Source organism: Diorhabda sublineata, chromosome 4 (genome assembly GCF_026230105.1).
Source record: "Diorhabda sublineata isolate icDioSubl1.1 chromosome 4, icDioSubl1.1, whole genome shotgun sequence".
Lineage (NCBI taxonomy): Eukaryota > Metazoa > Arthropoda > Insecta > Coleoptera > Chrysomelidae > Diorhabda > Diorhabda sublineata.
In genome coordinates this window covers 29,128,055-29,155,926 of record NC_079477.1, presented here as the reverse complement: position 1 = coordinate 29,155,926, position 27,872 = coordinate 29,128,055, and the positions used below count along the sequence as shown (strand labels likewise).

At 29.6% G+C, this 27,872-nt stretch overlaps 4 protein-coding genes across 6 annotated transcripts; 2 read left to right on the top strand and 2 right to left on the bottom strand.

The window, feature by feature from the left end:
- Positions 1-76: 76 nt before the first annotated feature.
- LOC130443273 (YEATS domain-containing protein 4) lies at positions 77-8,086 on the top strand. Its single transcript, XM_056777828.1, has 4 exons — positions 77-309; positions 365-646; positions 761-950; positions 7,657-8,086. The coding sequence occupies exons 1-4, from the start codon at positions 262-264 to the stop codon at positions 7,818-7,820; spliced, it is 684 nt and encodes a 227-aa protein (XP_056633806.1). The 5' UTR covers positions 77-261; the 3' UTR covers positions 7,821-8,086.
- LOC130443270 (uncharacterized) lies at positions 2,735-5,633 on the bottom strand. Its single transcript, XM_056777824.1, has 4 exons — positions 5,284-5,633; positions 4,572-4,916; positions 3,472-3,871; positions 2,735-3,206 (listed from the first exon to the last, which is right to left on the bottom strand). The coding sequence occupies exons 1-4, from the start codon at positions 5,569-5,571 to the stop codon at positions 3,022-3,024; spliced, it is 1,218 nt and encodes a 405-aa protein (XP_056633802.1). The 5' UTR covers positions 5,572-5,633; the 3' UTR covers positions 2,735-3,021.
- Positions 8,028-19,033, bottom strand: LOC130443268 (coatomer subunit gamma). The gene is made up of 14 exons (XM_056777822.1): positions 18,699-19,033; positions 18,512-18,642; positions 18,219-18,399; positions 17,106-17,319; positions 16,870-16,999; positions 15,124-15,481; positions 14,663-14,863; positions 14,418-14,574; positions 13,019-13,262; positions 11,688-11,841; positions 9,700-9,932; positions 9,160-9,364; positions 8,840-9,100; positions 8,028-8,265 (listed from the first exon to the last, which is right to left on the bottom strand). Exons 1-14 carry the CDS (start codon positions 18,730-18,732, stop codon positions 8,135-8,137), a joined length of 2,634 nt encoding a protein of 877 aa, XP_056633800.1. The 5' UTR covers positions 18,733-19,033; the 3' UTR covers positions 8,028-8,134.
- On the top strand, positions 18,892-27,839 carry LOC130443271 (uncharacterized). 3 transcript variants are annotated; one of them, XM_056777825.1, is made up of 9 exons: positions 19,050-19,201; positions 19,362-19,459; positions 19,703-19,843; positions 21,836-21,962; positions 22,672-22,722; positions 22,849-22,984; positions 24,565-24,794; positions 25,472-25,564; positions 25,790-27,839. In XM_056777825.1, exons 1-9 carry the CDS (start codon positions 19,126-19,128, stop codon positions 25,828-25,830), a joined length of 993 nt encoding a protein of 330 aa, XP_056633803.1. In that variant the 5' UTR covers positions 19,050-19,125; the 3' UTR covers positions 25,831-27,839. The 3 variants fall into 3 exon arrangements, with proteins under 3 accessions (XP_056633804.1, XP_056633803.1, XP_056633805.1); XM_056777827.1 differs by having other exon boundaries at positions 19,051-19,201; positions 25,831-27,838; XM_056777826.1 differs by having other exon boundaries at positions 18,892-19,201; positions 25,472-27,838.
- The last annotated feature ends 33 nt before the right edge of the window (positions 27,840-27,872 follow it).

Genomic DNA, 27,872 nt, shown 5'->3' with positions numbered 1-27,872 from the left:
ATCTGTGTTGCTTGAATTTAAGAGAAAATTCCGCTCTTTCAAAAATACATATTTGTTCAATTTGTTGTCAATCATCACAGAAATTTGATTTCAAAATCTAAATGTGAATTTGTCTATGGCGTAAGAGACTTATGACTGGTTGCTATATCAAATGAGTTTGTATAAATATAACCACAAAATTTAAATTTTTAAATCGTACATAAATTTTGTTTACGGCATATATTTAGTTAAACTAACACATGGTTTGAAAAATAAAAAAAAATGAGTTTACCCACTGATTTTGGTCCAGATTCTGGAGGTAGAATGAAGGTATATATTGCAATTGACTAAAATTAAATACAAATTATGTCAAACTGTGCTTTAGGGTATCTGCATAGTAAAACCTATAGTATATGGGAACGTGGCCAGGTATTTTGGGAAAAAACGTGAAGAAGACGGTCACACACATCAGTGGACTGTGTATGTAAAACCTTACAATAATGAAGATATGTCAACCTATGTAAAAAAAGTTCAATTTAAACTACACGAAAGTTATGTAAATCCAAACCGAATAGTTGTTAAACCACCTTACGAACTAAGCGAAACTGGTTGGGGAGAGTTTGAAATTGTAATTAAGATATATTTTCATGATCCAAATGAACGACCGGTAAGATATATTTCCCTATTCTTAAATCTTCAAATATAAACTGCTAACAAACACTATAGTAAAGCAAAACTTAATAAAATCCATTTGATAAGTAAACAAACTTATTTGTTCCAGGTTACAATGTATCATATACTAAAACTCTTTCATTCAAGTAGCACCCAAGACATTGGTATAGAACAAAGCAAAGGTTTAGTATCAGAAAGTTATGATGAAATCATTTTTCAAGATCCAACACAGTTAATGCATCATTTGTTGACTAACACAAAGCATTTAACTTTAGCAAGATGGGAACATAATACAAACTGTGAGTATATGTACACATTTTTATGTTGAAAATTGGTTCTAAGTTTTTATGATGGTTAACTTCTGATACTCTCTTCAAACAAAAAAGACTATCACTTGAGAATGATTCTTTAAGAGGAAACTATTTATTTTTGCATAAAATATGTTGATCAAATATGTATATGACATATGTATACAAAATTATCTTAGGCAAATCTATGGAGACTGCACTGGTACAATTTACAAACGTAATTCAGAATGCTCTGACGAATAAAGAAAGTGTAATATGTTCCTTCTAAGTCATATAAGGCGCCTTTGACAATTCTACACATGAATCTGTCAAAAGAAAATTAGACAAAAGAGGAGGATATAGGACAACCTCCACATGGTTGGCATCGCCACTAATGTGGAGTTTAGTAGTAGATGATATAGTTATCTATGGGAGAGGGAGCTTTGAGAATACACTCTGTGACAGAAGAAGGTGGTGTCGATCAGTGAGACTAAATGTCAACCTAAAAGAGACCTACCTAATTGCCTTTACTAGGGAGAAAAAACTCAAACGAATCAAGCCAGACAGGCAACCCACTGAGTGGAAAACAGAGGGGGAAAGATCTGGGACTAGATAGTAAACTCCTCTGGAACAAACTTCGCAAGGAGGAATTGGGGTTGTAACCCAAAGATCCCACTGAGGATGTACACTGCAATCGTGAGACCAATCATCACCTATACGGCAGTAGTTCGGAGATACTTGAACTACTACTTTCACAAGGAGCAATCTCTCAAAAGTACAGACTGTCTTGCTCATGTGCAACCTGGGCTATGATATGCCCACAGCTACAGTAGAAGTGATTCTATAAATCTCCTACCTCTCCATTTAGTATTGGAAAACATGGCGGAAAAACGGCACTCAGAATATTCACAGAAGGAATTAATAAGGAAAAACCGTGCTTAAAAAATGATCAAACCTGGGACATGCCTCAAGACAAAATACCAAAAAAATTTAGCTTTGAGAAAAAATTAATCTCAATATTAAGCTGTAGAAGCAAGTAGGATCAAAATACCATACATAGAAATTGAAAAATATGTCCATCCAGTTCAATTTATTCAATGTATATAGGAACTATTACAAACAAGAGATCATCATCCTGTCCAATAGTCAAGTAGCCATTAGAGCTCTAATGTCATAAAATCTAAACTAGTTTGGGAATGCCTCAACAAATGAAACGAGCTAAGCAGGAGAAATGAATGGATTTTGAGACACATTGGAATGTAGGGAAATGAAATAGCTGATAAGCTCACTAAAGCGGGGAAGGCAAGTCATGGGACCTGAGCCTTCAGCCACATAACAATGGAAAAAGCACTGGAAAAGAATGTAGATAGGACCCCTACAGGGGATGAGACATGCAAATACTCTCCTGGGAAAATATAACCAAGTTCTGCTGAATGTATCAGCCTAAGTAAGAGCAACCTATAAAAACTAACAGTAGACCTGTCAGACCTGACGATGCTAGACTTAGTAGATAAAGCAGGATGAAACCTTTATCTACATTCTCTCAAAGTGTGGGACACTACGAAACTCTAGAGTACACACACACAGGAAATCTTGAAAGTTTTACTAATTAATTTGATAGTTCAAAAATTATATTGCGTTATCATATATGTAAAGGTCAAGTTACAGGGGAAAGAATAACCTTCAATTGAAGTAATAATAGTTACAAAACCACCAGTATTATGTGTTCTATCTTAGGTAAGCAGAAGACATCATTCTCTTGTGGTTTTTTAAGAATACAGTGAAATGAATTGCAGTTTTGTTAACAATTTAATATGGTTAAAATTAAAAAATATAAAAATCAGTTTCTATGAAAAATAGTAAATTAGCAATGAATAAAAAAATCTCAAATTTTATTAAATGGTATTCCAAATCATGAATTGATCTACACAATGCATTTTTAAAACATCATAATCAAAGACATCAATTCAAAAGTATCAGCTTGTGTATTCTGTATTTAATGCAAATATTTTTATTATTAATTGGGTATCAAACCTAATACAGGTTGTAAGTGACATTTCATAAAACCAATCTGAAAAAAAATCTAGCCAAAAAAATCTTTCTCTTTCAACATATCTATTTTCAATTCATCCAAATGCAAAGGTTCCATTCTAAAACGGGGATTCAATTTTCTTGCTTTAATTCTTCGTTTGAATTGTTTTTTTGTGTTGAACACTTCTTCCAAATTCAAATATCTCTTCAGTTTACGTTTGCCCATTATATTTTCGCCTGAAATGAGAACAAGAAATTTAGTTAGTTCAAATAAGCTACTTTTTATTGCACAATATGTTTTGCATTTTATTTCATAATACAAATTTAACCGAAGTTGGAATTTCTGAAACTATATGTTATATTCATAAGGAAGTAGTGTTTAGTGCCACTATATCAATACTCACAAAAAGTTTGAGAATAGTATAATTGTGAATATTGATGAGGTGTTAGTAAACAGTGTTCAGGAAAAATATAGTTTTGTCATAATAAAAATATTACTCACCTTTTGGTTGTTCAAAAATCGTTTCCAGATTGTTGAACTTGTTTACGGTCTTGTCTGTATAATATTTCAAAATCTCAGGACGTTCATACCAGTTGTTTTCAAATTTTAATTCTTTACTTGACATTGTTTCAGATTTCTTCTGTTCCTCATTAGATTTCTTTATTTGACAAAGTTCTTCAATTGAAGGATATTCCATACTTAGAGTTAGATTACACATTGTATTTATATTTTCATCAGTTTTTGGTGGTAGTTCAGAAAAATCTTTTTTGTTCAAAGACTTTCGAATAACATTTTCCTTTCTCCGAAATTCAAATTTGGATTGTTTGATATTAATTTTGGATGTACTATTTGTAACTACTATTTGATTTTTCTTCATGTTTTCTTTGGTTGAGTTTTTATTCTATATGAAAAGAAGAATCTATGAGACTAAAGTCTATTGTTGGGAAGAATTATAATGTTATATGATACAATAACATTTCTACATTTTTTTCAGTTGCTTAGATGTGTTGAGTTACAATATGAATGTTATTTAACACGTCACAGTTTTCTTTGACAAATTTTATATATTCATCAATTTATTTTAGATCTAAAATAAAGTCGGAGGAATTAACTAAATAAATTAATGTTAATAGTTTAATAATTAAAATTTTCATTATGAAGATAGTTGGGAATATTTCATTTGAATGGTATTGAATATTTGAACAGTATGTTTAGTTATGTTTAGTATGCGATCTTGTTAGTGGTTAATAGCTTTGCAGGTTGAGGAAGACTTTACAAAAGTTGACAAATATTGGAGGATTGGGGCTACATTATTATAAGAGTTATGTTTGTTTTATTTGTTATTGTCATTTTTCTATGTGTTTTGTTGTTTTTATGCAATTGTGTTTTGATAATCCTGGGATTTTGGTCAACTTAGCCTATACTTAATCACACAACTTTTTGTCTTCAAATTTATTATTGTATCAAATCTAATTTTTGATTCATAAAATGAAAAATTTGTCTTGGAAAAAATATTACTTAACGAAGGAACACACATTTCATCTGCCCCTAATCACACTAATTGATAAATTAACTTAAATATAAAAACAAAAACCCCTTACAGTTGATTTTCTTGGTTTATAATTTTTAATTGTTTCATAGTGTATCTCATCCTCAAAATCTGCATGTTTCTTATGGTAGGTGACATTGGTTGAGACGTTTTTATATTTTTCTTTATCATCGTTTAAATAATTTTCTCGAACCATTTGCTTATTTGATATTTCACTCAGTTCTTTATACAAATTTGAATATGTTCCTTCCATGGGATTTTCTAAGGAGTACCTCTGATGTTTTTGATCATTTTTCATTGGACATTTTCTTTTATGATACACATGTAGATGAGTTTGAAATTCGTAATCTTTTGTTGCAACATGTTCAGCTGTATTAAAATTAATATCTCTTATTGTCTAGAAAAAAAACAATGAATTCACACAATGTTAGAAATATAAATGATTGTGATATATATATATATATATATATATATATATATATATATATATATATATATATATATATATATATATGTATATATATTGTATTATCAATGTATATATATATATATTTAACATTGATAATACGATACTTCACATGCCATAGATATATTTTTGTTTCCCACAGTTTATACTAGAAGTGACTTGATATGGAATAGATAATTAGGATTGAAAACGAAATTTGGATATTTCCGAAACCATAAGAAAAATTTAATCGATATTTCGTGCGTAATATATGAAACAATAAGTGAAAATGTTTGTTTCGAAATTTAAGGTCACTCACCGATGTAATCGAAATATCGGTATAAGAAGCATTTTTTCGTTTGGAAGATTGCAATCCACTTTTTATATCGTCACTTGATAAATTTCCTGAAATTAAATCTTCCACTGAAGCTCCGTGCGCGATAATTTTTCCATCCTTTTTGCAGGGTTTGAAAATTCCTGAATATCTTTTTTCACGTTTTATTCTCGTTTCGAATTTTTGATTTTGTTCTATAGAAAGGGGTGAATTGATTAATTTCGTGTTTTTTGTCTCATACTGAATTGTCATTTGGGACATTTTAATTGACATTTTCGCTAAATGAATACCAGACAAAAGAATTTACAATTCAAAACAAACGACACGTCATTATTGCAAGAGACAAGTATTGGATGTGTCTAAGCGCTCCATTGGACGTATATTTAATTATGGCTCATCGTAAACGCTCATAATTTATTTTATATTCATTATTGACTAAATAAACAGTTGGAAGATTTACTATTTTTTAAATAATAATATATGATACAGGTGAAACTTTGAGTGATACCATTTCCATTTTTTCAATTTGCGATATATCCCTTGCTGAATTTATTTCAAAAATGTATTATAAATTATTCAAATCGATACGGGGTAGACAAGGCTATATTTCACTACCTGTCCTGTTGCTTTGCTTTGGCTTTTTGCACTGGATTTAGGAATTGGAAACGAACTCTCTATATCATTTTTCCTTTCAATTACCAGTCAATTCTACAACGATCTTTTTGTAGACTTTGACTTTCGTAACAATAAATCTAATGTTTTTTTCTTCAATTAACCTATTTGCTCATGTTCTTAAAAATTTCGTCCAAACTTCTCTATCTGTCCCGTTTAATAATAAACACACGTTAGTTTAGCGTTTTTGAGGTTGTAGAATTTATTTATCGAAGTTCACATATCAAAAATTGACGTCAAAAGTTGCCTTCCGGTGCGACTTTTTGAACTGGATACTTTTTGGAAATCTTGGCTGAAGAGAGGAAAGACGTGAGACAAAGATTAAAATAATAATTGTTTCGATGTTTTTACTTATTCAACTTTAATTTATATTCTAATTAGAACCTGATGTTAAGCAGATTGAGAAACGGATCCATTTTTTTGTTAGGTTAACTTCAGCTTCGATTAGGTTGGATTTACCATAGCGTAGGTTAGGTTATCTTAATTCGCTAATAATTCAGGAAAATGACACTTTTCGTAAAATGAGATGTTTTTATAAATGAACTTCAGTTTCATGTAATTTATAAATCTAGTTCAAAAAGCGAAATTAAGATAATCTAATAACCTATGCTAGGGTGAATCCAACCTAAAGTTAACCCTAAACAGAAATTGGATCCGTTCGATATAGAGCTACTGCGACCACGGAATATAAGTTCAAGATTTATTCATCAGCACTTATTAAAATAGTAAAGGGTTACATAGAAAGAAATCTGAATCGAGTAATCACGATACGTATACCCAGTTCTAAAAGGGGTAGTGGGTAATTATTTAGAATTGAGGCTCCAGGTAAAAATCGCTCTAAAAACTATTTCCTAGGTAGAATTAGATAAGTGAAAAAGAGAATGGAAGGTAAAGCAGGGGTGAGTGTTTAAAGGGAATAAATAATTTTGTAATTATCAAAGTATTTATTTCCTTTAAACACTCCTCCCGCATTATCTTCAATCTTCCTTATCACTTTATTTTTCGAAGTTAAGCTATACCTACACCTAAAAACTGTTTTTTTTTTATATTGAAGCCCCATAAAACATGTCTCCCCCATTTTTAATTATCAAATTCTACCTATCAAAATAGTTTGCAAGCGGAGAAAGTTTTTTTAGAGCGACTTAACCTAAAAGTCGTGTTTTTTTTCGTTGGAACCTCATTATAAATGTCTCTCCACCTTCAATTATCAAATTCTACCTAACAAAATAGTTTACAGACGGGGAAAATTTTTTTTCAGCGACCTAACCTAAAAATCACGTTTTTTTTTTTCGTTTTAACCCCATAAAACATGTCTCCCTATTTTCAATTATGTAATTCTACCTAACAAAATAATTTCCAGGTGGGGAAAGTTTTTTGCCTGCAGCCCCAATTCTAAATAATTTCCAGATATTTAAACAACTAATAAGATGATGGCAAAGAGATAGGTGTACTATAATTCATGCAATTAGCGATTCACAGCTATACCCCCTCAAAACATTGAGAATTTGTAAGAACCCTGACGATTATGCATTAAAGCCCCACAAATCAAATAGTATCATTTTGTATGTCATTTTTGAGACCTTCGTAACACCAACACCTCTATTGACAAATTCAATCACGGTAACCCTCAGTCACTATTGCTAAATTAAAATGCATTTAAAGACATTAACGAATTATACTTTTTAGTTGAAGAAAAGAAAGAAAAGACGTTGAAAAATATCCTAGAGGCCAAGCAGAAGATCCGGAATGAAATTGGACTTTTGAAAAATAAATTAAAATTGGCGAAAGAAACCATTTCGACATTCAAAGAGGAAATAGCGAAAGCGCAAGATAATCAATTTTTAGTATAAACAATATTTTAAAGTTGTTAGATTATAGCCTTAACAATATTTAGTTTTCCTTTTTTCAATCAATACTTGTTTTTGTCTTTTGATCCTTATATCTTTACAGTTCTTTTGTGACCTTGTCTCCATCAACTAATATAGTTCTTCCACTTTTTATATCTATTTTTGTGATTTTATAGAATTCAATGGAATGAGAACAATAAAACTTCAATATACTAGTTCTTAAAATATATTTTTATAATAAAAATTTAATAAAACAAAATACATATACATTTTTGCAATAATTATTACAAATTATTATAAATACTTCAAGTGATCACTTAACCTACAGATGAAGTTATTAGCTCTGCTACATCTGGATCAGGTGATCTGACAGTTAGTTGCATGGTCACGCCATCTGATAAAGCTAGTTTTGCTCGAACTAAAATATCAATACCTCCTCTGAACACACCTGAAAATAATTGTCTATATCACATAAAGTATTATTTTACTCCGAAAAAGAAATAACAACTTTCATCCAATCATATCTTAGATACTGTATTTATATTTCCTCATTTATCTGACATTCCAAAGAAAATTTGATAAACGCATTTTGTGGAATTGGAGTTCAGAAAAAGAAGGACATCCAAAAGCTAGATCACTCCGAAAAGTTCCTTCAAACCTTTTTATATATTTTTATTGAAGAGTCTTTGAACCCCAATAAAAACCAAGCCACATCATCTCACTAGTTTCCTTGTAGAGCACTGCCACTTCAAGAAGCACGAAGCACCTAACGAGGTAAGCTCATAGAGGTCAAGGAAGAAACTTCAGTACACCTAGTTCTAGAATGCGCAAAAAATGTTCGGACAAACTTGTAGGAATAGAGATCCACAGTAGATACTGGTTTGTTAGTATTCTTGAACTGAAAGGAAAGCTGTAAATGTCAAAAAGAGACTCTAATAAGGGAGCTCAACAAAAGTTTCAGGTTGCAGTGCAATGTTACCATTTGCGACGAATTTTAATCTCATCAAATTTATTTTTCTCACCTGCAAGTAACAATGTATGTGTAGATTTTCCTTCCGGCACCTTATCAGTTCTTTCAGCAGGTTGCAAGCCAAGGAACTGTATAATGTTTTTAACTGCATCATTCAAAGAATTCATCGAGCTTAACGAGTATGTATCCTCTTTTTCTACACAAGTCGAAGCAGCTTCTTCCCAAGCTGCCGCCCAATTAACTTTAGAAATTTTCTGAATTTGATCGCCTAATGTTACTTCAAGATCTTCTAGTATGTACTCATCATCGTATCCTGTTGAATAAAACAGTATATTGTAAAAAAAATATGTAAATTGAAGAAATCATTTTTACCTTCGTCAGAGTCTGGTACTCCAGTAGCGGGATCACAGTCTTTGACAATAAATTTCAATACTACACCAAAATTTCCAACACAACTAGGTAAATCATCGTGAGGGAACTTTAGAACTGCATATGTAGTACCCATTTCATTATAATGTAACTTTTCACACGAGATTTGAGCCAATAATTCGAAACCTTCGCTAGGTTCTAAATCCACCTAAAAATAAGTTTTCTTAATACATATACAACACAAATACCAATGCGCGTCCAGACAACCAAAACATATGGTGTTAAAAGTGTATATCTAAATTTGTGATAACATAATCACAAATTGTGATCATTCGTTTGCTATTTTAATCCACAGTAGATCATTAATTTAATAAGATTGACTTATACTTGCTTTTAAATTTTTTAGAAAGGTGAACAAATTTGTGACAAAAAAATTTCAATAATGTGAGTCAGGTAGCTAGTAATTCATACATTAATCAATTACATTTGATCAAAGCTATTTATAGTTGAATAAAAAGAGATAAAATCTATTGTAATACTAACCCTAACATTTTCCAATAGTTGGTCTGCTAAAGTGTTCAGACAATCAAATTGAAGGACCACATGATGGGCAAAACAGTGCTTAATACACCTGACATAATACTCTGTTTCGGATTCAGTAAGTTCTACAACTTCAGAACTTCTAAACAGTGGACCAAGTTGTTGTATGCCAGGAATAACAGAAAGTTTTTCTGCAAAGTTTTCTTCACGTGAAACCGGAGCTGGACGAATGGGACCTGTAATTAAAATTTGATTCATATTATAAAAGATTAATAATAAGACTATAATCAATCAACTCATTATGGTCACTGAACTAATCCAAATTACTAAACTCCTGGACAAAATTAACGCATCACTCATATTTTTCTCGATATTCTTTATTTATTGATAACTTACTGGACGACAAGTAGGCCATGGACCTTGTTTGACAGTGACAGTTGTTTTTAACTCAACTATAGTATCACATAATCTTGTTTTGACTAATTCATGTTAAACCTCGTTTTAGACTAAAACTGTGTTAACATTTTCTTAAATTGTGCTGATTAAAGCAAAGTTTCTGTTATAAGCAAGCTGTTGATAGTAATTGTTTTTATTACATGCATGTTTGGAAGTTCATTTGGGAGTATATAAAGTATATATAAATTTGTCCGTGGAGGAAGCACTACGAGCATTGACTCTCCTGAATGAAGGATATTCAAAGCGACATGTTGCTGGTTTGTTAGGAAAACATAATTCTAGTATCAGTCCCATAGTGAGGCGACATATTGAAACGGGTTTATACCATCAAAGACCTGGACAAGGGCGAAAACGTTGCACTAATTAAACTGATGATCAATTTTTGAGACAACGTGCTCTCAGAAACAGGAGAGTTACCAGCAACCTATTAAAAAATATATTATCAGATATGCGAAATATCTGACGTTTACATGAAGCAGGGTTAAGCAACAGAAGACCAGCTAAAAATCCCTTGCTTACCAAAGAATACAAAGTTCAGAGATCAAATTTTGCAAGACTACATCAGAATTGGACCATTGATGATTGGAAATGGTTTCTGTTCTCCGATGAAACTAAATGTTATACTTAAAGCTCCAGATGGACGTGAGCGTGTCTGGCAAAGGCAAAGAGTTCTATGAATGCCCAACATTATTGACGAACATGTAATGCCTTTTGCTGCGTTTGTAGGGCCTAATTTTTTATTCATGCAGGACAACGCTCGTCCTCACGTGGATAGACAGGTTATTGGCTACTTCCATGATGTCAATATCCCTTTACTAGAGTGGCCACCCAACACTTCGGATATGAATCCAATAGAACATCTATGGGTCTATCTCAAAAAGAGGATTCGAAGTCATAGTCCCCCTGTTTCTAATCACAACCAATTCATAGGGCTTTTGTCGAAAATTGATATCAAGCATGCCGCCACGTATAAATGCAGTGATAAGAAGTAGAGAAGGGCCTACACTGTTTAAGGTTGATTCATATGCATTTATTTTTTTTTCTAATTTGAAGCAAAAACAAACTTTTATGGAAAAAATGAGACAGATTAAGTGTTAAGGTCATATTCGACTAATTTGTAGGTGTATTATTATTTCAATGTAACTAAGTTTTATTTTGTGTATATATTGTGAATATTTAGATTAATTGAAGTGATGCGTTAATTTTATCCGGAGTTTACATTTAGTTGTTACGTATAAAGACTTTTGATAGTGTTTAATCAAGAAAAAAAATTAGTCATTAGTTTTATTAAAGAACAATCTGTATAAAATAATCGGACTAATTTAATTGTGTGTAAGGAAAAGGACTCTCTATTGTATCATTATTGGTGACATGGCAACTCTGTACCATCAGATATGTGAAATTTTTGTTTTTGAACAAAATTGTTTTCATTTTCAACTTAAACAAAACTATTAAACACCAACAAAAAATATTTAAGGTGGTACAACAGATATAAACAATTAATGAAAGATAATGAACTAAAACATTTTCCTTACCTTGAGATGTGAGCATACCTTCAGGTTTATGCTTCACTTCACGTTCTTCTATTGTTGTAACAGCTGCTAATGGTACCGATTTTATGTCAAATGGTTGATCCATAGGAGTTTGAATATATTCTCTTAAAGAACGTTCTAATGCAGGAATTGAAACCTAAAGAATCAAGCAACTTTTACATACTATCATCAATGAATTAGATATATAAAATTTTTTTTTGAATGATAGCTTTTCTAATAATAACATCACAATTTTTCATTTTGCGCATCACTATGACACTTCTGAGAGAGTTTGATTCCAGATTTCAGGAATTTTTTTAGTTGGATTTTTTTATATTTTTTGTGAATAAAATTGAAAATTATTACCAAATGTGTTACATTAAATTGGAGATAACTGTAGAAAATGATAATGTTTAAAATTACACTTAACGATGAAATGTTTTGGAATTTAGCAGATAAAAATATTGGCCCATTATTAAGAAAATATGTCTCAGAAATACTTTTTATTGTGCTTTGACATTCGTGATTGTCTATTTTCTCTTCTATGAAAACAAATACTGTTTACTTACGACTTACTGATGCACATTTGGAACATTAATTTAGACCTAAGACTCAACCTACATTTGGATTATTAGGAGTTAGCCAAGATGTTCGAGGTATTTCAACAGCATTTTGATACAAAACCACAGGAATAATATACGAGGTGTGGCTATTAAAGAACGAGACTGGTGATATAAAATATCACACATCAACATTACATTACTCTAAGTGAATCTTCCATTGTTCTAAACAGTGCAAGAAGTCTGTCAATTTCTTCAGAACGCACGTCGCTTTCTCTTTCACAGACTCAAATCTTATTCTTTTCAATGCAGATTTGATTCTTCTCATGTTATTACATTTTCTAAAATGTTTGAGTAATTTTCAATCGCATTCAAAGTGGTTGATATGTTATCTCAAGTTCTAACAGACCTATTCCTTCGAAATTTAGTGCAAATCGGCGTCTGCCTTGGTTTGTGAGAAATTTCAATTTGGAGTATTTTTTAAAAATTCGGAAAGGTCAAAAAAAGATCACTACAAGGGCTGAAATCGTGTCAACCAGGGTGCACCGTTTTTTTGTATTCCCCAATTTACCGGCCTGTAATTTATTGAAATTCTGATTTTTTTACAATTTTTTTTCTATTCTCAAGTCAATAAATATCATATAAAAATAGGATAGTTAAATGCTTTTAATTTTTTTTGTTATTTTCAAAAATGCCTAAAATTTAGGCTTCTAAACCATAATACCCATTTAAATGTTAACACTGACGATTACTGAATTATAGTCAAGTTCTTACTTGCAATGTATCCAAAATATAATTATTGTAGAGGCTCTTATCATTTTTGTTCAATATATTGCTGTAATAGGTAGCCCGATCTCTAACTTCGTCATCTGAATCCATCTGACATCTAGCCAATAATACTTGTATATTTTCTAATAAATCCGGACAAGAAGCTCCAAATTGTGCCATTGCCGAAACTGCGGCAGCTCGTATTGAAGGGCATTCGAGAATAACACGGTTATAAATAAAACGAATATATCTGTAATAAAAAAAGGATTTATATTGATTTTCAACAGTAGTATTTAATCTAGCTTTGGAAGGTATAATAAGAAGAGCCAGTATCAACAGAAAGGGCATGATATTTAACAAAAGTCATCAATGCTTAGCTTATGCTGATGATGTGACGTTGATAGCAAGAAACAAAAGAGAGCTTGAAGAAATAAAAAAACTATTAATAATAGCAGCAGAAGAGATAGGCCTACACTTCAATAATGACGAAGCAAAGTTTATGGAAATAAAGAATAAATGTGGAAGCAAAAAAAAACAATTTCAAAGTACATAAATATGATGGGACGTTAATAGAATTCGAGGAAGTACAAAATTTCATTTATTTGGGTGTACTAACAGAGAAGATAATAAATGCCAAGAAGAAAAAGGAATTGAACTAAGAATTGTTAAAAGTGCTGTACAGGCAGTCTTAGAAGAATATTAACATCGGAAAAAGAAATTCAAATCTATGAAAGTTCGAATTTTTAAGACAATTTTGAGAGCCGCCCTGACACAAAGCTGTGAAATCTGAATAACGACAAATAAAACCAAAAAAAATTTGGAAATCTGGGAGAGAATAATACTAAGAAGAATTTTTGGAGGAAAGCAGAGTGAGGATGGGAGAGAAGATCAATCCAAGAAATTTACACACTTTTCAATTAGTCACCAATCAGTGAGTTTATAAAGACAAGAAGGTTACAATGGCTAGATCACTTAGAATGAATGGACGAAAACAAACTCTTGAGACGAGTTGCATGGAAGATACCAGAAGGAAAGAGAAAAAGAGGTAGACCAAGAAAACTGTAGAGGGAGGTAATGGAAGAAGACCTTGGAGAGAAAAACATCCTGAGCTGGAGAGAAAAAGAGAGAGAAATTACAAGGCTATGGGCCTAAATGGTCTGCATATAATCATATATATATATATATATATGATTATTATATATATATATATATATATATATATATATATATATATATGATTATTATATATATATATATATATATATATATATATATATATATATATATATATATATGATTATTATATATATATATATATATATATATATATATATATATATATATATATATATATATATATTGATTTTCTTTTATTCCATTTTATTCCAATTGCTAATTTAATTACCTAGACGGTTGTTTAGTTTTTGGTCCTTCTTTTCCTAATAAATGTAAAATTCTTACAGCCAAAGATACATGTTCACAATCTTCAATAAATTCGCAAAGATGAGCCAATCCAGCTTCCTTAGCATCTGGATTATCTTCAATAATCGTGATTATAGTATCTAAATGAAACAAAGAAAAATTATGTAATTTGATAAACTGTGAATAAATGAGAGAAAATATGTTTTCAAAGTGTTTCAATAAATTTACCTGCAATAGAAGCTTTATACTCCAAGCCACCTTCGTCTCTTAGCATAGCCGAAAGAAAATTCATTAGAGAACTGTGCTTCCTTGGGAATTTTAGAGCTAGAGCTTTAATTGCGTGTACTACAACAACCTTAAACTCGTCACTGATTTCTGAAAGGAAAGTGGCTATCTGTTTCATCAGTCTCTCAACAGAAGATTCAGCACCTGAAAATAAAATACTTTACATACTTCCATTTTTGATATCACCTCATAAACGTTAATTATGTATATTTATTGTATGTCTACCTAACCAAATTTACTTTTATCCAAAATAATCCTCATAAGGGAACTAGCATCTTTAATAAATAAATAAATTTTAGATAACGGTGAATTAATCCCATCTAACATATGTAATTTACAGGAGAGTTCTGGAAACCTGTATAATTAAGATATTTATATATTTGTAAAATACATGTGATGGTCACCTGTTTTTAGAAGAGTTGTTATAGCTAAAGTTGCAATTGATCTGTTGGTATCATTAATCATAATTTCCAGATCTATGTTACAAGCTGTAACTGCGGCCGGATGAGAAGTTGCTACTTGATTTAAAGTACGAACAGCAGCAAATCGAAGTGTAGGTCTAGGAGAGCCACAAAACAATTGTAGGACGCTCACTGCTGGTGTTAACTCCCGATTAGTTGTATGTTTCAAGTTGACAAGGGCATGTGCAGCTTCATAAACTACCATTTCTGATTTGTGTCTGAGACAGGAAAGTAGGTAGTTGCAATATGGTGAATCGTTGGTAGAATCTTCTTCTTCTAGTAGTTTGGCAGTTATTCTGATCTAATAAAAAGTGGTTATGTTGATTATTGGATGCCCATAATAATTAAAACTGATATTCAACCATTCTTTAAAAGCAAAGTGGAGACAAAAGTAGAAAGAAGAGAGTAGGAATATCAAGAATTCTATTGCCACAAATTATACACAAAAGCTTGTAAATATTGTAATAAAAATCTTAATTCTCAATCTAATTTTTGTAAGAGAAATAAATGTCGGAGAAATCAAATTGCAAAAATATATAATGAGTAATGCAACTATGTAATCAATATTGTATTCATATTATGGATGTCAATACCATGAAAATCTTAACTTTCTGATGATACAATATTGCATCTCAGATGCTTGATTTCAAGGATGTTCATAAACAACAATTGAAGATTTGAGTATAATTTTTATAATAATACAATGATACAACTGTAGTATACAAACAGCACAGTTCAATATACAGCGATAAATTTAACAGTCAATAGATGTTATCTCATAATCAAAAAATAAAAAAAAGTAAATTGAGGTCGGCATCATAAAAATTAGACAACTAATAAGAGGGAGGAGGTGTATATAAGCACAGATAGTCTCTATCTATTTACACTTCAAATCATAGTGAATTTGTGGTGATTTTATCCTTTATATTCGCTGGTAGGTTTTTCTTTACTTTTTTATTGTGCTCACAAAAATTCCAGTTATCTATGGATTTCATTTTGTTTTAAGTAAATTTTGTATGATAGTTTTCATATAAATTCATATTTTATATTTAGTTGAGGACCAGAACAAATAAAACAGATTGGTTGGTTATATTTTAAAAAATATAAATTCAGTTTCTTTATATGTTAGAGTATAAGCTCCTTTGATTCAAATTTGTACTTTCTACTTGTTCCTTCCTCAATAATTTCCATCTATGTTCCCTTTTCATTTCAGTTCTACAGCTGCCAGGTTGGTGTTTCAACCACACCCAAAGGATTCAACCAGTACACCACAAGTAAAAAATTCAGCTCAACTCCAACATCTGGGTATCCAATTGAGGATGGCAACCAACCTGCATTCGTTCGTTCGTTCGTTAAAAAGCTGACGTCCAATTTAATATTACTTCTTCACGCCATCATATTTATATACATTAACTGAGACCAAATAGCATTTTCTGAGGAAGTCTCGGGGGGAATTACCTTTCGGGGAATTTAAGGTTACAATGGAATTGCCTTAGTAGTTCCACTGTTGGGAATCTAGTAAAAATAAAAGGAAACAGTAGAATGTAAATAAAATGGAGGTAGACATATATAGATGAATCTAATTTTCCTTATTACATTGTTTAGCATTGGTTTGAAAAAACACAAGTTCCAATTCCTGGTAAATATACCAAAATAAATTACTATATAAAATTTCATATTATTACCTACCAACATGCACATTGCATAAGGACTCCTCAAAGTAGTTTTTGTCAATTTGGCTATTAGCTTTGTCACAGCTAATCTATCAATTTTTCTAATGCGATATAAAAGCCCTAAAGCATGATACTGCACCATAACACTAAAAAAAAACAAAAATAATGTGATATTTTGATACAAAAAATCAAAAATGTAAAATTCAGATAGCAGTTGATATGATTTTCATCTTAAAATTACAATTTACTCACTTATCACTATTGACTGCTTCTTGTGCTTCATTCACCCATCTTTTTACAACTTCTGGTGCTAATTTGCCCATATGTAGTGAACTTACTAGTGCAGCTGAGCTAACTGCTGAATTTTTATCTACTATAGCCTGTTTCATATATCTTTCAATGGCTTGTAGCATAGTAGCATCTGTAATACTGCAAAGTGCCCTAATAGCTGCTGCCCTATACATATCTAGCAAGAATATCTAAATTAGATCAACAAGATATTTTAGATTAATAACTATAATTAATCATTTTTACCTCAGCAATTTGAAATTAATATTTAGGGATTCCACACAAGTAATGAGAAGGGTTCATTGGGATGAATACATATTCAATGATATATTAAAATCTATTAATGTTATATAATATTATGGAACCAAACAATATCAACAATTAATGAATATATAACACAATAAAAGCATTGCAACATATGACAGGGAAGTTTGGCAATAAAACAATACAGGATAGACAAGATAAGAAATAATGAAATATGAAATGAAAATAATTGGAGTCCGACACACATTAATCGATATAAAAATGAACACCAAATGTGGTCATGTACAAAGAATATTTGACAACAGAATACCTAAACAAGTCCTAAAGTGGACACTACAAGGGATGAGGAGAAGAGCAAATAAGCTGGAGACAGGGCATAGATAAGAAAATGCAGGAGAGAGAACTAAAAGAAGACCTATCTAAAATTTTAAATTTGAAGGGGAAAAGTAATAGTCACAAATAATATCTGCAATGGCGTCAAATATAAGGTAGAGAAATATCATATGATCAAATCATTATTAGGTTAAATCTAATTGTTATCTATTTAAACGTTAGCTTTTATATTTCTACAATCAAGAAAAATCAAAGCAATTTAACTCAATTTATTTATTTGTAAAGTAAAACAAAACCGAAAATTTATATCCCAGTAGCTTCTACATTTTGAAACTAGCGTCATTAGACTCAATGTAGAAAAAATATATCAATTTCATCCACTGCCCGCCCAATGTCGACATTTATATAAAAATTTAAATAAATAAAAACAACAATAATAAATATACCATTACTTAAAATGTTAATAAAATTAAAATTTACCTTCCTTGCCAGTCATATCTTTAGTTAGACTGGATGTAACAATTATAACATCATCAGCAATTGAACTAAGTTCTTTGATTCCCAAATATACCATTCTTCTTAAAATCACATCTTTAGACTGAAATAACTTTGTCATAGCAAAGAAGACATCTGTAGCTTCTTTAACGCTCAATGTTTCACCCTAAAAATAGAAATTAACATCGTTTAAAAGTACAGTTCTTTGGTACAAACAAAATATGGGATCACAATCTGATGTTTTCATGAAAATTTTGAAATTTATAACAAAAACTTACCTGATTCAATATGTATAGCAATTTGGTGAGGATAGGTGTACATTTTCTAGGGTTTATACTGGTTTCGTTGAATATTCTGGCTTCTTGTAAAACTGTGGTTTTCTCTAGATTTTGAAAATTACCGGAACCACCTGGAATAAAAATTTTAGTACAGTGTGTTAATATTACTTATAGGATAATTTATCACCATCATCTCCATGATCTCGTTTAAAGGAGCTCATCTTTAATAAAAACTGCAAGTTCAAATACTTGGACAAGTTTCTTTACACGTCACGTCGGCTAATTGTCACAATAAATGTGTGGCAGCTGATACAAGGAAACAACATTAGAAAAATAAAATCCCAAAATCACTTTTAGAAAATTTCCAGCAGCCTGTCAATAACTTTTCTTATTGAGTGACTATATTGCTTATATGAATTTTATTATTACTTACTTCTGACTATAAAATAGTAATGAACTAAGACATTTTCAAGCAAGGAGTTTGTTTGAGGTACTCAGCTTGAAAACTGCCTAACAATGATTTTCCGTATAGCCAACAAAAAATATAATGCCAAAAGTAACTACACAATAAATTACGCACCTGTCACGCACAGGATAAAAGCATAACATTTATTATGTCATTGGGAGAGAAAACAGAAATGTCTCGCACGTTTAAATTAGCACAAAAATTTAATTGTTTCTATTTGTCAGGTAAGTTTATCCATAATTACCTATTTTTAAATAGATTTTAATGTCTATTTAAGTTAAACAGTAGATCAAATCCTAATTTTAAACCGTCTATGGCTGTACTATTGATCTATTCAAGATACACCCATAGAAACTTTGTTAATATCTCTTTTAAATCTTTTAGGATTGAAATCAGCAGAATGCAAACCATTTGTTGTCGAAGGATACCAGGTTGGTTTGGTTAGACCCGATGTTATGAAACAGCTTTTGAGATATCCAGAGGTAAAACATGCTAATCAGTTTATGAATTTTTAGTAATTCGGTTTTTTACATTTTTAAACTATTTTAAATGTTTTCGACGGTATGTATGAACACTTACTTTCTGTTAAAATTAAAAACAGAAAATTTTACCAGTAGTCTTTTTAAAGTACTCAATAAAAAAATGGATAAATAAATATGATCTTATTTTAAATGATATAAATTCACTCTTTATTGTAATATTTTTCAAAGTTAATTTCACTTTAGGTGTTTTCCGTTTCTTCAGGATGTGTAGAACTGAATCCTGCTTTTAGAGACTATGAAGAAAGAAGCAACCGTGTTGAAAAAGTTCTTAAAGAACTAAGAGCAGAAAATGTGTTTATAGCCTTAAAAGGCTGGAGAAATGAAGTGAGTATATCTTTTCTAATAATTTGTTTTTAAATTACATACATAATTTTTTGGTATCTATAAATATTAAGGTGCTTTAAAAAAATTTATTTTCTAACCCTCATCTTTTTAATCATGTTTCTAATAAATGTGAAAAAATACTATTCATAAAATATGGCTCTAAGGGGTCGCTTTTTCTATTTTAGTTTCTCATTTAATTAACATGGAAAAAATTTTATTTTCTTTAATTTGAAATAACACATAATTAACACAATTTTTTAAGAAAAAAAGTCGAGTCTTTGAGTTTTACAAAACCGTAAAATACAGTGAGATTATCTTTAAAATGAGACTACTTATAGCTCTTCAAAAATGACTAAATTTTGAAATTTGAAAAAATAGCTTGCAATAACTTTTGTTGCATAATTTGTGTAAAAATTGCTGTCAGTATGTAGCGCAGGTGGTAGCACTCATAATCATAAGATAAATGAATAAAATATATTTTGTTTTATATTACTTTATATAAATGATCCAATGAAAAAATTGAACATGTCAGTTTTATTGAATAATTTTTTTGATAATAGCAATCAGAGTACAATACAATAGTTAAGAAAAATATTTTCTCTTACAGTTTTGTTAAGCTCAAAGACTTAACTTCAAGAATAGAATATGCTTTTTCATAAAAATTGCATAAATTAAGTATATATAATTTCCAACTTGAAAAAAAAATTGTTTTAAGAGAATTTTTCACATTTTTAAGCACCTAATAAATATATTATTCAAAACTGATTGATTTTATATTTCTTTTCTACCAATAAACCTGCAATGAAAAATCGATATTTTCATCATTGCTTAAGACAATAAACAAAAGGAGAACTTTTCAAAATCTATCAATATGTTTGGATATTAGGCCACAGTTTAACTCAATGTCTGGCAGACTATTTGTACACTTTGAGACAATGCTGAAAAATGTCAATGTTTGTTCTAAGTGGGACATATTTTATGATACAGATACCTCATAAAAATTTATGGTTTCTGTATATCCTTAAAGTCTAATGCATAATGCCAAATATTAGGGCTTTCTGTGGTGTACTCTGCATACTTGATTCTATTATTATAATGCTACATTTAACTAGTTATGCACAGAACATACAGAAAGTTCATGATAGCTAGTAAAAAGTGAACTATTTCTGTATCATTAATTCCAATTGAGCTGAAAAGTTCCAGATTTCAAATCATTTTTCAGTCATAAAAAGAATATCTAGCACACTTTTAAAATATAGTAAATTTCTCATGGACAGTGTACAAAGCTTTTATGAAATAAAAGTTGATGTAATTTGCTAGTGCCCTAGTTTATCAAAGATATCTGTTTAATGAATAGAAAATTCAGTTCTATAAATATAATCAATAAACTTATTTATACTCAGTTACAAAATATGTATATTTATTAGTATGGCATGCCAGTAAATTTTATTAGGTGGGTGTTTTCAAAGATAACCTGGTATTTATTTATTAATATTATGTACTTTCAAGTAAATATTCTCAGTGCCAAATTTTTCTTGCACAAGAATAAAATTTTATATTGAAGTGAAATTCAATTTATGTCTTTTGGTTCGACTTTGTAAAAACACTTTTGATTTGTGGGGGTAGTGTTGATTATGATTTATTATTATTATTTGTATAGCAAGAGTAAATAATCGTTATTCATGATCTGTTTTTGAATATACATCAAAAAATAAATGCATCTCTGTTTAACTGCTTACCAATCTGGTGTGACAATTGAATTGTTCTGGATCAGAATGGAACCCAAAAGCAACATATTGAACATTGCGTTAATTTTTTTAGTCATCAATACATTTTACTGTAAATTTTTTTAATTTTAATGGTTATTAAAGATAGACTCACTGACCAAGTTGACACTATTATATTAATTCATAGCATTTATTAGTAGTGGTACATTTAAAAGTACTATGCAAAGAGCAAAAATTCATCTACTAATTTTTTTCATATTTTTAGTGTTATGAGGTCAGAACTGATTTTAATTCTAAAAGTTTATTAAAAATGGATAGGTCAGCAACTTGTTTATTTGGAATTGCAAATTATGGAGTGGATATAAATGGTTATGTTAGGCATCCAGTATTAGGTAAGACATTTCTTACATATAATCACTGAGATATATTTCTAAGAATAAGTTAATGTCTGAACCAATACTCATACTTTAAATTTATTGTCATGGATAAGAAAAAGTTCAATTATTTAGAAGAAAAAATGAGGGGTACTCCTTAAATATTTCTACTAGGTAAATAATAATTTGCTGCATCATTATGAATAAAATGTTTTTTATTCTTTTTAAGGTTTATTTTTACACATTATCTTGATTATTGACATAACTTTTAAAGAATTCATTTTGAGTGTTTTTAAAAATCACTAAAGTCTCAAAGACCCAAATAAAAGACGCCAATTATTTGAATTATAATCTTATAGAGATCTTATGAATATATTTTTTTCAATTTTTAATGTCTCTTGTTTTTAATGGTAGTCAAGTAAAAATGAATCTAAATTTTATGAGTTATCCATTCAAAATCTTTTAAAGTTATTATTTATTGTAATGAAAAATAAGTTTTCAAACACACTGTACTCTATAGCTATTGAATTTCACATATATATTAGAGAATATTTTTGGGTGTATTATTGAGACTAAGTATTCTTCTAACTATTGCCCAAATTCTTGCGGTTTTATTATTTCTAGCTATTTTACAACATTGTACAATTATTTTTTGTTGACTTTTGCACTTTCTGTTTTTCGACAGATTTCTTGTAACATGATTCACTGATTGATAAAATTATTTCAGGTCTTTGTCTTTGGTTCCAAAAACGGTCTTCTACAAAAGAAACTTGGCCAGGTAATTTTTATATCCAACTAATCTTTAATATAATCTTGATTGTGAATCAAGATTTTCTTTTTTGTTCTAGTTTGATTTTTATCAAAATTATTTGACAAACGTTTTCAACTAGTCTCATTTTTTAAGGAAAATGGGACAATATGGTAGGAGGTGGTTTATCAGTAGGCCATGGAATTTTGGAAACTGCCTATAAAGAAGCAATGGAAGAAGCATCTATACCTGTAGAATTATTAAAAAATGTAGTTAGTGCTGGTTGTGTTTCGTAAGTATAATTTTTTTATGCGTTTCATTTTTTCAATTTTTATTAACGAATTTCTATTGAGATTTGGAATTAAATTAAATCTACCAATGATTTTTTAACCATTAATTTTGATTTTTACAAAAGTTTGTCTTTATCAATTTGATTATTTATTTAACATATTATTGTGAAGTTGGAGTTGAATCTTTTTAATATATTAATTATGAAAATTTAGGTGTTTTAAAAACATAATCATATCAAAAGGTCTAAGAAATTGAAGAAGTAAAATATTTAATGACCTGCTACTACAACAAAATCACACAAATAAACAAAATTTATTCAGAAATGAATGATACAAACTGCAAGAATCCACAGAAAAAAATAGTGTTTGAATTTACATTGACAATAGAACTTTTCACTTTTGGGGATGATGAACAACAGTTGTGAGGAATGTAAATTCCTCAGATATATTGAGATTGTCTTCACACCAAAACTGACATTATCAAGGAAATACTACAAAATGAAATATTGTGATCACTACTAAAAATAATGGGATTACAAAATTTCACATCATCTATTATAAGATGTTTTCAATTCTTTGGGCATTGAAGACAATGGTCTGAAGAATATAGCAAGTTGTACCTAGCAATAACTTAACTCACTCCATTAGAAAATAATATAACCAAGAACTATTCACCCTCTTAAATATGCTATAGTGATTAGTGGATTAAACAAATGGAAATCAATTTTATCAGCATACCAAGCCAATGTGATATAAAAGGTCGCAAAACAGGTGAAAAAGTAGCCAAAGTAGCTGGCATTTGGCAATATAGATGTTGATCTATAACTTAAGAGTTATTGAGCACTACACTTTAAGACAAACAAAACACAGTGCAAAAGACAGTAACAATAAGTCAGATGAAAAAAAGTAGATAATTTGATTGAGAATAGGACACTTACATTTGAACAAAGAAAATAACCAACTTCTGATTGAATTAAGAATGTACTTAACAGAAAAAGATAATATTATCACAAATTATAGGGAGAAAAAAAAGAAACAGCTATGCACACATATAATAAAAAATTAAATGATCCAAAATTATAAAATTAATGACCCAAAAGCTAATGCCTGAAAAGAAATTTATATTAACAATATTAAAAAATAATATAAATCTCTTTGTTATTCATTCCTCAATTTAATTTTGGAAAACTGTATTTTCATAACATGCATTATTAATACCAAAAAAGTTGATGTGCTTAAAATGTTTTGCATGACTGTACTGGAAAGTGTCTTTGATGATTTGTTGGTAAACGCAGTTAGATATGGTTATTACTTTGTAACTTACTACTGTTTGTTAAATTTGATTTAGCTGAAGTCATTTTTAAAAACTCATACTTTATAACTCCCTACTTAATCATCAAAAGTCATCAGTTAACTGCAAAAAATTGCATATATAATAAATAAGCAAGGAAGTTATACTTATTTCAAACATTTCAATCTATGATAAAAATTTTTCGATAATATAAAGAATTTTATTCGGGGAATTGAATTTATTTGGTTATTTTGAAAATTGTATTATACTTTTAGTTTCTTCTATTTCCAGATTTTATTTCGAATCTGAACGAGGTCTCTTTCCCAATACAGAATTCGTATTTGACTTAGAACTTCCTTTGGATTTTGTACCAGTAAATGCCGATGGTGAAGTAGAAACTTTTGAACTACTTACCGCTAACCAGTGCTTGGACAAAATCATGACTTCCGATTTTAAAACTACTAGCGCTCCCGTAGCTTTGGACTTTTTAATTAGGCATGGGATTGTAACACCAGAGAATGGTGAGCACATTATAAAAAATTCACTTGTTAAAAAGACGCATTTGAACCTTTAGTCTAATAGTTAATATTATGAAAGTAATTTGTAGGTTTTACTTCATTGTATATCTTATCGGTTTTTTGATAAATGCACTATCGTTTGTCAAAAATTCAATCCTATAAACAAAATTAACTGAATAGCTGAATCACTAGCTAGAATTAATAAGAAACATTATTTAATATTTCATTTAATTATATATTGCTCTATTTCCTATTTTACATCTTTGAGGAATATTTAAATTCAGGTCTCTAATTGCATCTTAATCAATCTGATCTCATATTTTCGTTAGCTTTAATTTAGGCTTCCCGTAAGACTCTAACTAACTGTACTATCCATATCATAACCTAATTACATTTTACGGAAAATCAACTGCAAAAATACGGTTTTTTATATATTCAACAAAAACAGTAATTCAAAACAATGAAAAGATGTGAAGAAATTCATTGAATTGGGTTTAAAAATTTTATTTTATATATTTTTTTATTATTATTTATATTATCCAAACACATCAAACTGATCTACGTTTTAAATACATTGAAGTAAAATCTTTCCACTCTAATGTATATGAGAATTTCATTGTACAAAAAACGATTATCTACACGTAAAACCAATGTTTGTTAATTTTATCTTTTATTTTCAGATAAAGATTTTCTGAAAGTGGTAGAACTACTTCATGTGCCACTACAATCTATCTACAGTAGATGCTTAAACTCTATAAATATCAAGGAAAATGGTACTTCCTTTCATAATAATTCAAATATAATATAAAATAATTAGGCGGTTTCTTACAGTTTTTAATTTGGCTGTTAACTATAACAAAGTAATCAAGTTTAAACTGATTTTTCAAAATTTGTGAAAATCGTGCATTTAAGACCTGGGATATATGTTTCAATATCATCGAAAAGTTGAAACCAACATTCTTATAGATTTCTAATGTTTAATCATTGTGCTGTTTTAGGTATAATTGGAACTAAATTCATTATTTTTCATTATGTTTAGGCATTCAAGAGTTTATTTGCGATCTTTAAATATAAATATGGGGTGCACCGATGGCAGGCTAAGGTCCACAAACCTTTAACAACGAAATCTTTGTGTAAATATTTATATTAGAGTTTGTACTATTTTGATAATGATAACTTTACAAAAAAATCTTTGTAAATAAAATTTCCTATTGTCTTTTGAATACAAATTCTTTTTATCTTTATTTTGAGCAGCATTAATTTTATATCACTGAATTATTATGCTGAATATAAAAACGATATTTTTTTCACATTTTATTTAATTATTTGTATATTTGAAAGTGAACATCATATTATGTAGGAGTAATCTTCAACCTAAAAGTGTCAGAGAATATTTATTTCGTTTTATTGTACTTTCACACATTTCCAACAAATATTCATTGAATTAAATGAAGAATTTATTTGCCATTAACAATTTTGAAAATTCCAACCACAAAGCAATATACTCTGCATAACAGTGACTAAATCTTGTAAACTCAAAAGTGCCTTTCTGGCTAGTTGGATAGAGCATGAATAACAGATGCACCTAATGTAGAAATATATATCTTTACAACTGAAATAAGAATTTTCGACCAATTACGACATCTCTGTGAAACAGTACAATACATTTTTAGTTCTAAAATAGTTTGACAAACCGAGACTTGTATACATACGACTGTGCTCTGTGTGCTGGCATCTCCCACCTAAACTTATCTTCCTTGTTTAGTATTTCTACACCTATTTTGTCGTATTTCTTGTTTTAGATTTTCACACAACCAATTATTGTGTCTATTAACATTTCATATTAATTGTAAAAAATGAGACTGAAATGATTTTATTTAGCTTGCGATTAAAAAATATTATGAAGCAAATTAATTATAAACGTTGAAAACTTCATAAATGTTCTATTATAACCAAAGAGATTTCAGACTTTTAGCAAGAATTTTGGAAACTATTAAAGGTTGATTTTTTAGTTGGTGATTCTGTCTCTTACGTTCTTAATTTATTTATAACACTGTACACTACACTAACTTATAATAATTCACTTATTATTATTTGACCAAGTTAAATAGTTCATTTAAATTATTTCTATTTCGGGCGCGTTTTCGCCGAATTTTTGAATTGCAATATATCTAGGCAGAACCGGCTCTAGGGCGGAGAAACGTTCGTAACATTATGGTGCGCCAGACATTTGTCTAGACCTACTTAAGTGTGGCGTAGCATGCTGGGGAAGCCCTATTGGCTGGACTATAGGAGGCATCGCAGTGAAAAGGTTAATAAATAAAGTTAGAAATGCCTTAGTGGTTCAGTGGTACACAATAAAATTTTTTACAAACGACTTTTTGCAATTACAGGGAAAATATGTAATTAATGCGAAAAATATCTCTTTCTACATGTACATTACAGTTTTCTGAGTACCAGAAATACTTGAAATTTCGCCTTATGTGCGTTTCAAACTAATGCATTTGTAGGTCATTGGATATGTAGATTTTTATAGGGAGATCATTGAAAAAATTTTGTTTTACTTTTGATTCTGTTCCTAAGCATTAATACAATTAATAATTCAATTCCAGATCTTAAATTATCGAAATCTTTGTGGAAAACTGGTTCAAAATACTTTTTCTATCCATGTTTATAGTATATTATAAAACAGCCTTACAGTTTTGATTTTTTTGAGTTTAATAAACGATCCACATTTTATCAAAACGTTTACATGGATTTTGAGAGCTTACCATTTTGTAAATTATTGTAATTGTGTATTTATTTATTTTACTAGAGTTTTTATACCGATTTAGCCATGTAGATTAGACTTGATATATACTCAGAGTATTATTTTTTATTTAAATATTTAAGAATATTTCAGTTCGACAGTACATTTGTGATATTGTTTGTTTTAATTTTTTTTTAGTGAAGTTTGTTGTAATAAAAAAATTATTCTGATCTATATATAAAATCACAATAAAAATCTTCCGACATTTGTTATTTATTTTATTCCATTCAACTATTAATCATCCCTTTTATTAAAATTTGTGATGGATAATT

Coding starts and splice junctions, on each gene's coding strand:
- LOC130443268 (XM_056777822.1), bottom strand. CDS start 18,732: ATGAGCTCCTTTAAACGAGATCATGGAGATGATG. Junction 18,643..18,698: donor ACGAGATCATGGAGATGATG/GTGATAAATTAT, acceptor TTTTTATTCCAG/GTGGTTCCGGTAATTTTCAA. Junction 9,101..9,159: donor AGTACCAGACTCTGACGAAG/GTAAAAATGATT, acceptor TTTATTCAACAG/GATACGATGATGAGTACATA.
- LOC130443273 (XM_056777828.1), top strand. CDS start 262: ATGAGTTTACCCACTGATTTTGGTCCAGATTCTGGAGGTAGAATGAAG. Junction 310..364: donor ATTCTGGAGGTAGAATGAAG/GTATATATTGCA, acceptor ACTGTGCTTTAG/GGTATCTGCATAGTAAAACC. Junction 951..7,656: donor ATGGGAACATAATACAAACT/GTGAGTATATGT, acceptor TATACTTTTTAG/TTGAAGAAAAGAAAGAAAAG.
- LOC130443271 (XM_056777825.1), top strand. CDS start 19,126: ATGTCATTGGGAGAGAAAACAGAAATGTCTCGCACGTTTAAATTAGCA. Junction 19,202..19,361: donor TAATTGTTTCTATTTGTCAG/GTAAGTTTATCC, acceptor TAAATCTTTTAG/GATTGAAATCAGCAGAATGC. Junction 24,795..25,471: donor GATTGTAACACCAGAGAATG/GTGAGCACATTA, acceptor TTTTATTTTCAG/ATAAAGATTTTCTGAAAGTG.
- LOC130443270 (XM_056777824.1), bottom strand. CDS start 5,571: ATGTCAATTAAAATGTCCCAAATGACAATTCAGTATGAGACAAAAAAC. Junction 4,917..5,283: donor CCGATATTTCGATTACATCG/GTGAGTGACCTT, acceptor TTTTTTTTCTAG/ACAATAAGAGATATTAATTT. Junction 3,207..3,471: donor GATTTTTGAACAACCAAAAG/GTGAGTAATATT, acceptor TTCTCATTTCAG/GCGAAAATATAATGGGCAAA.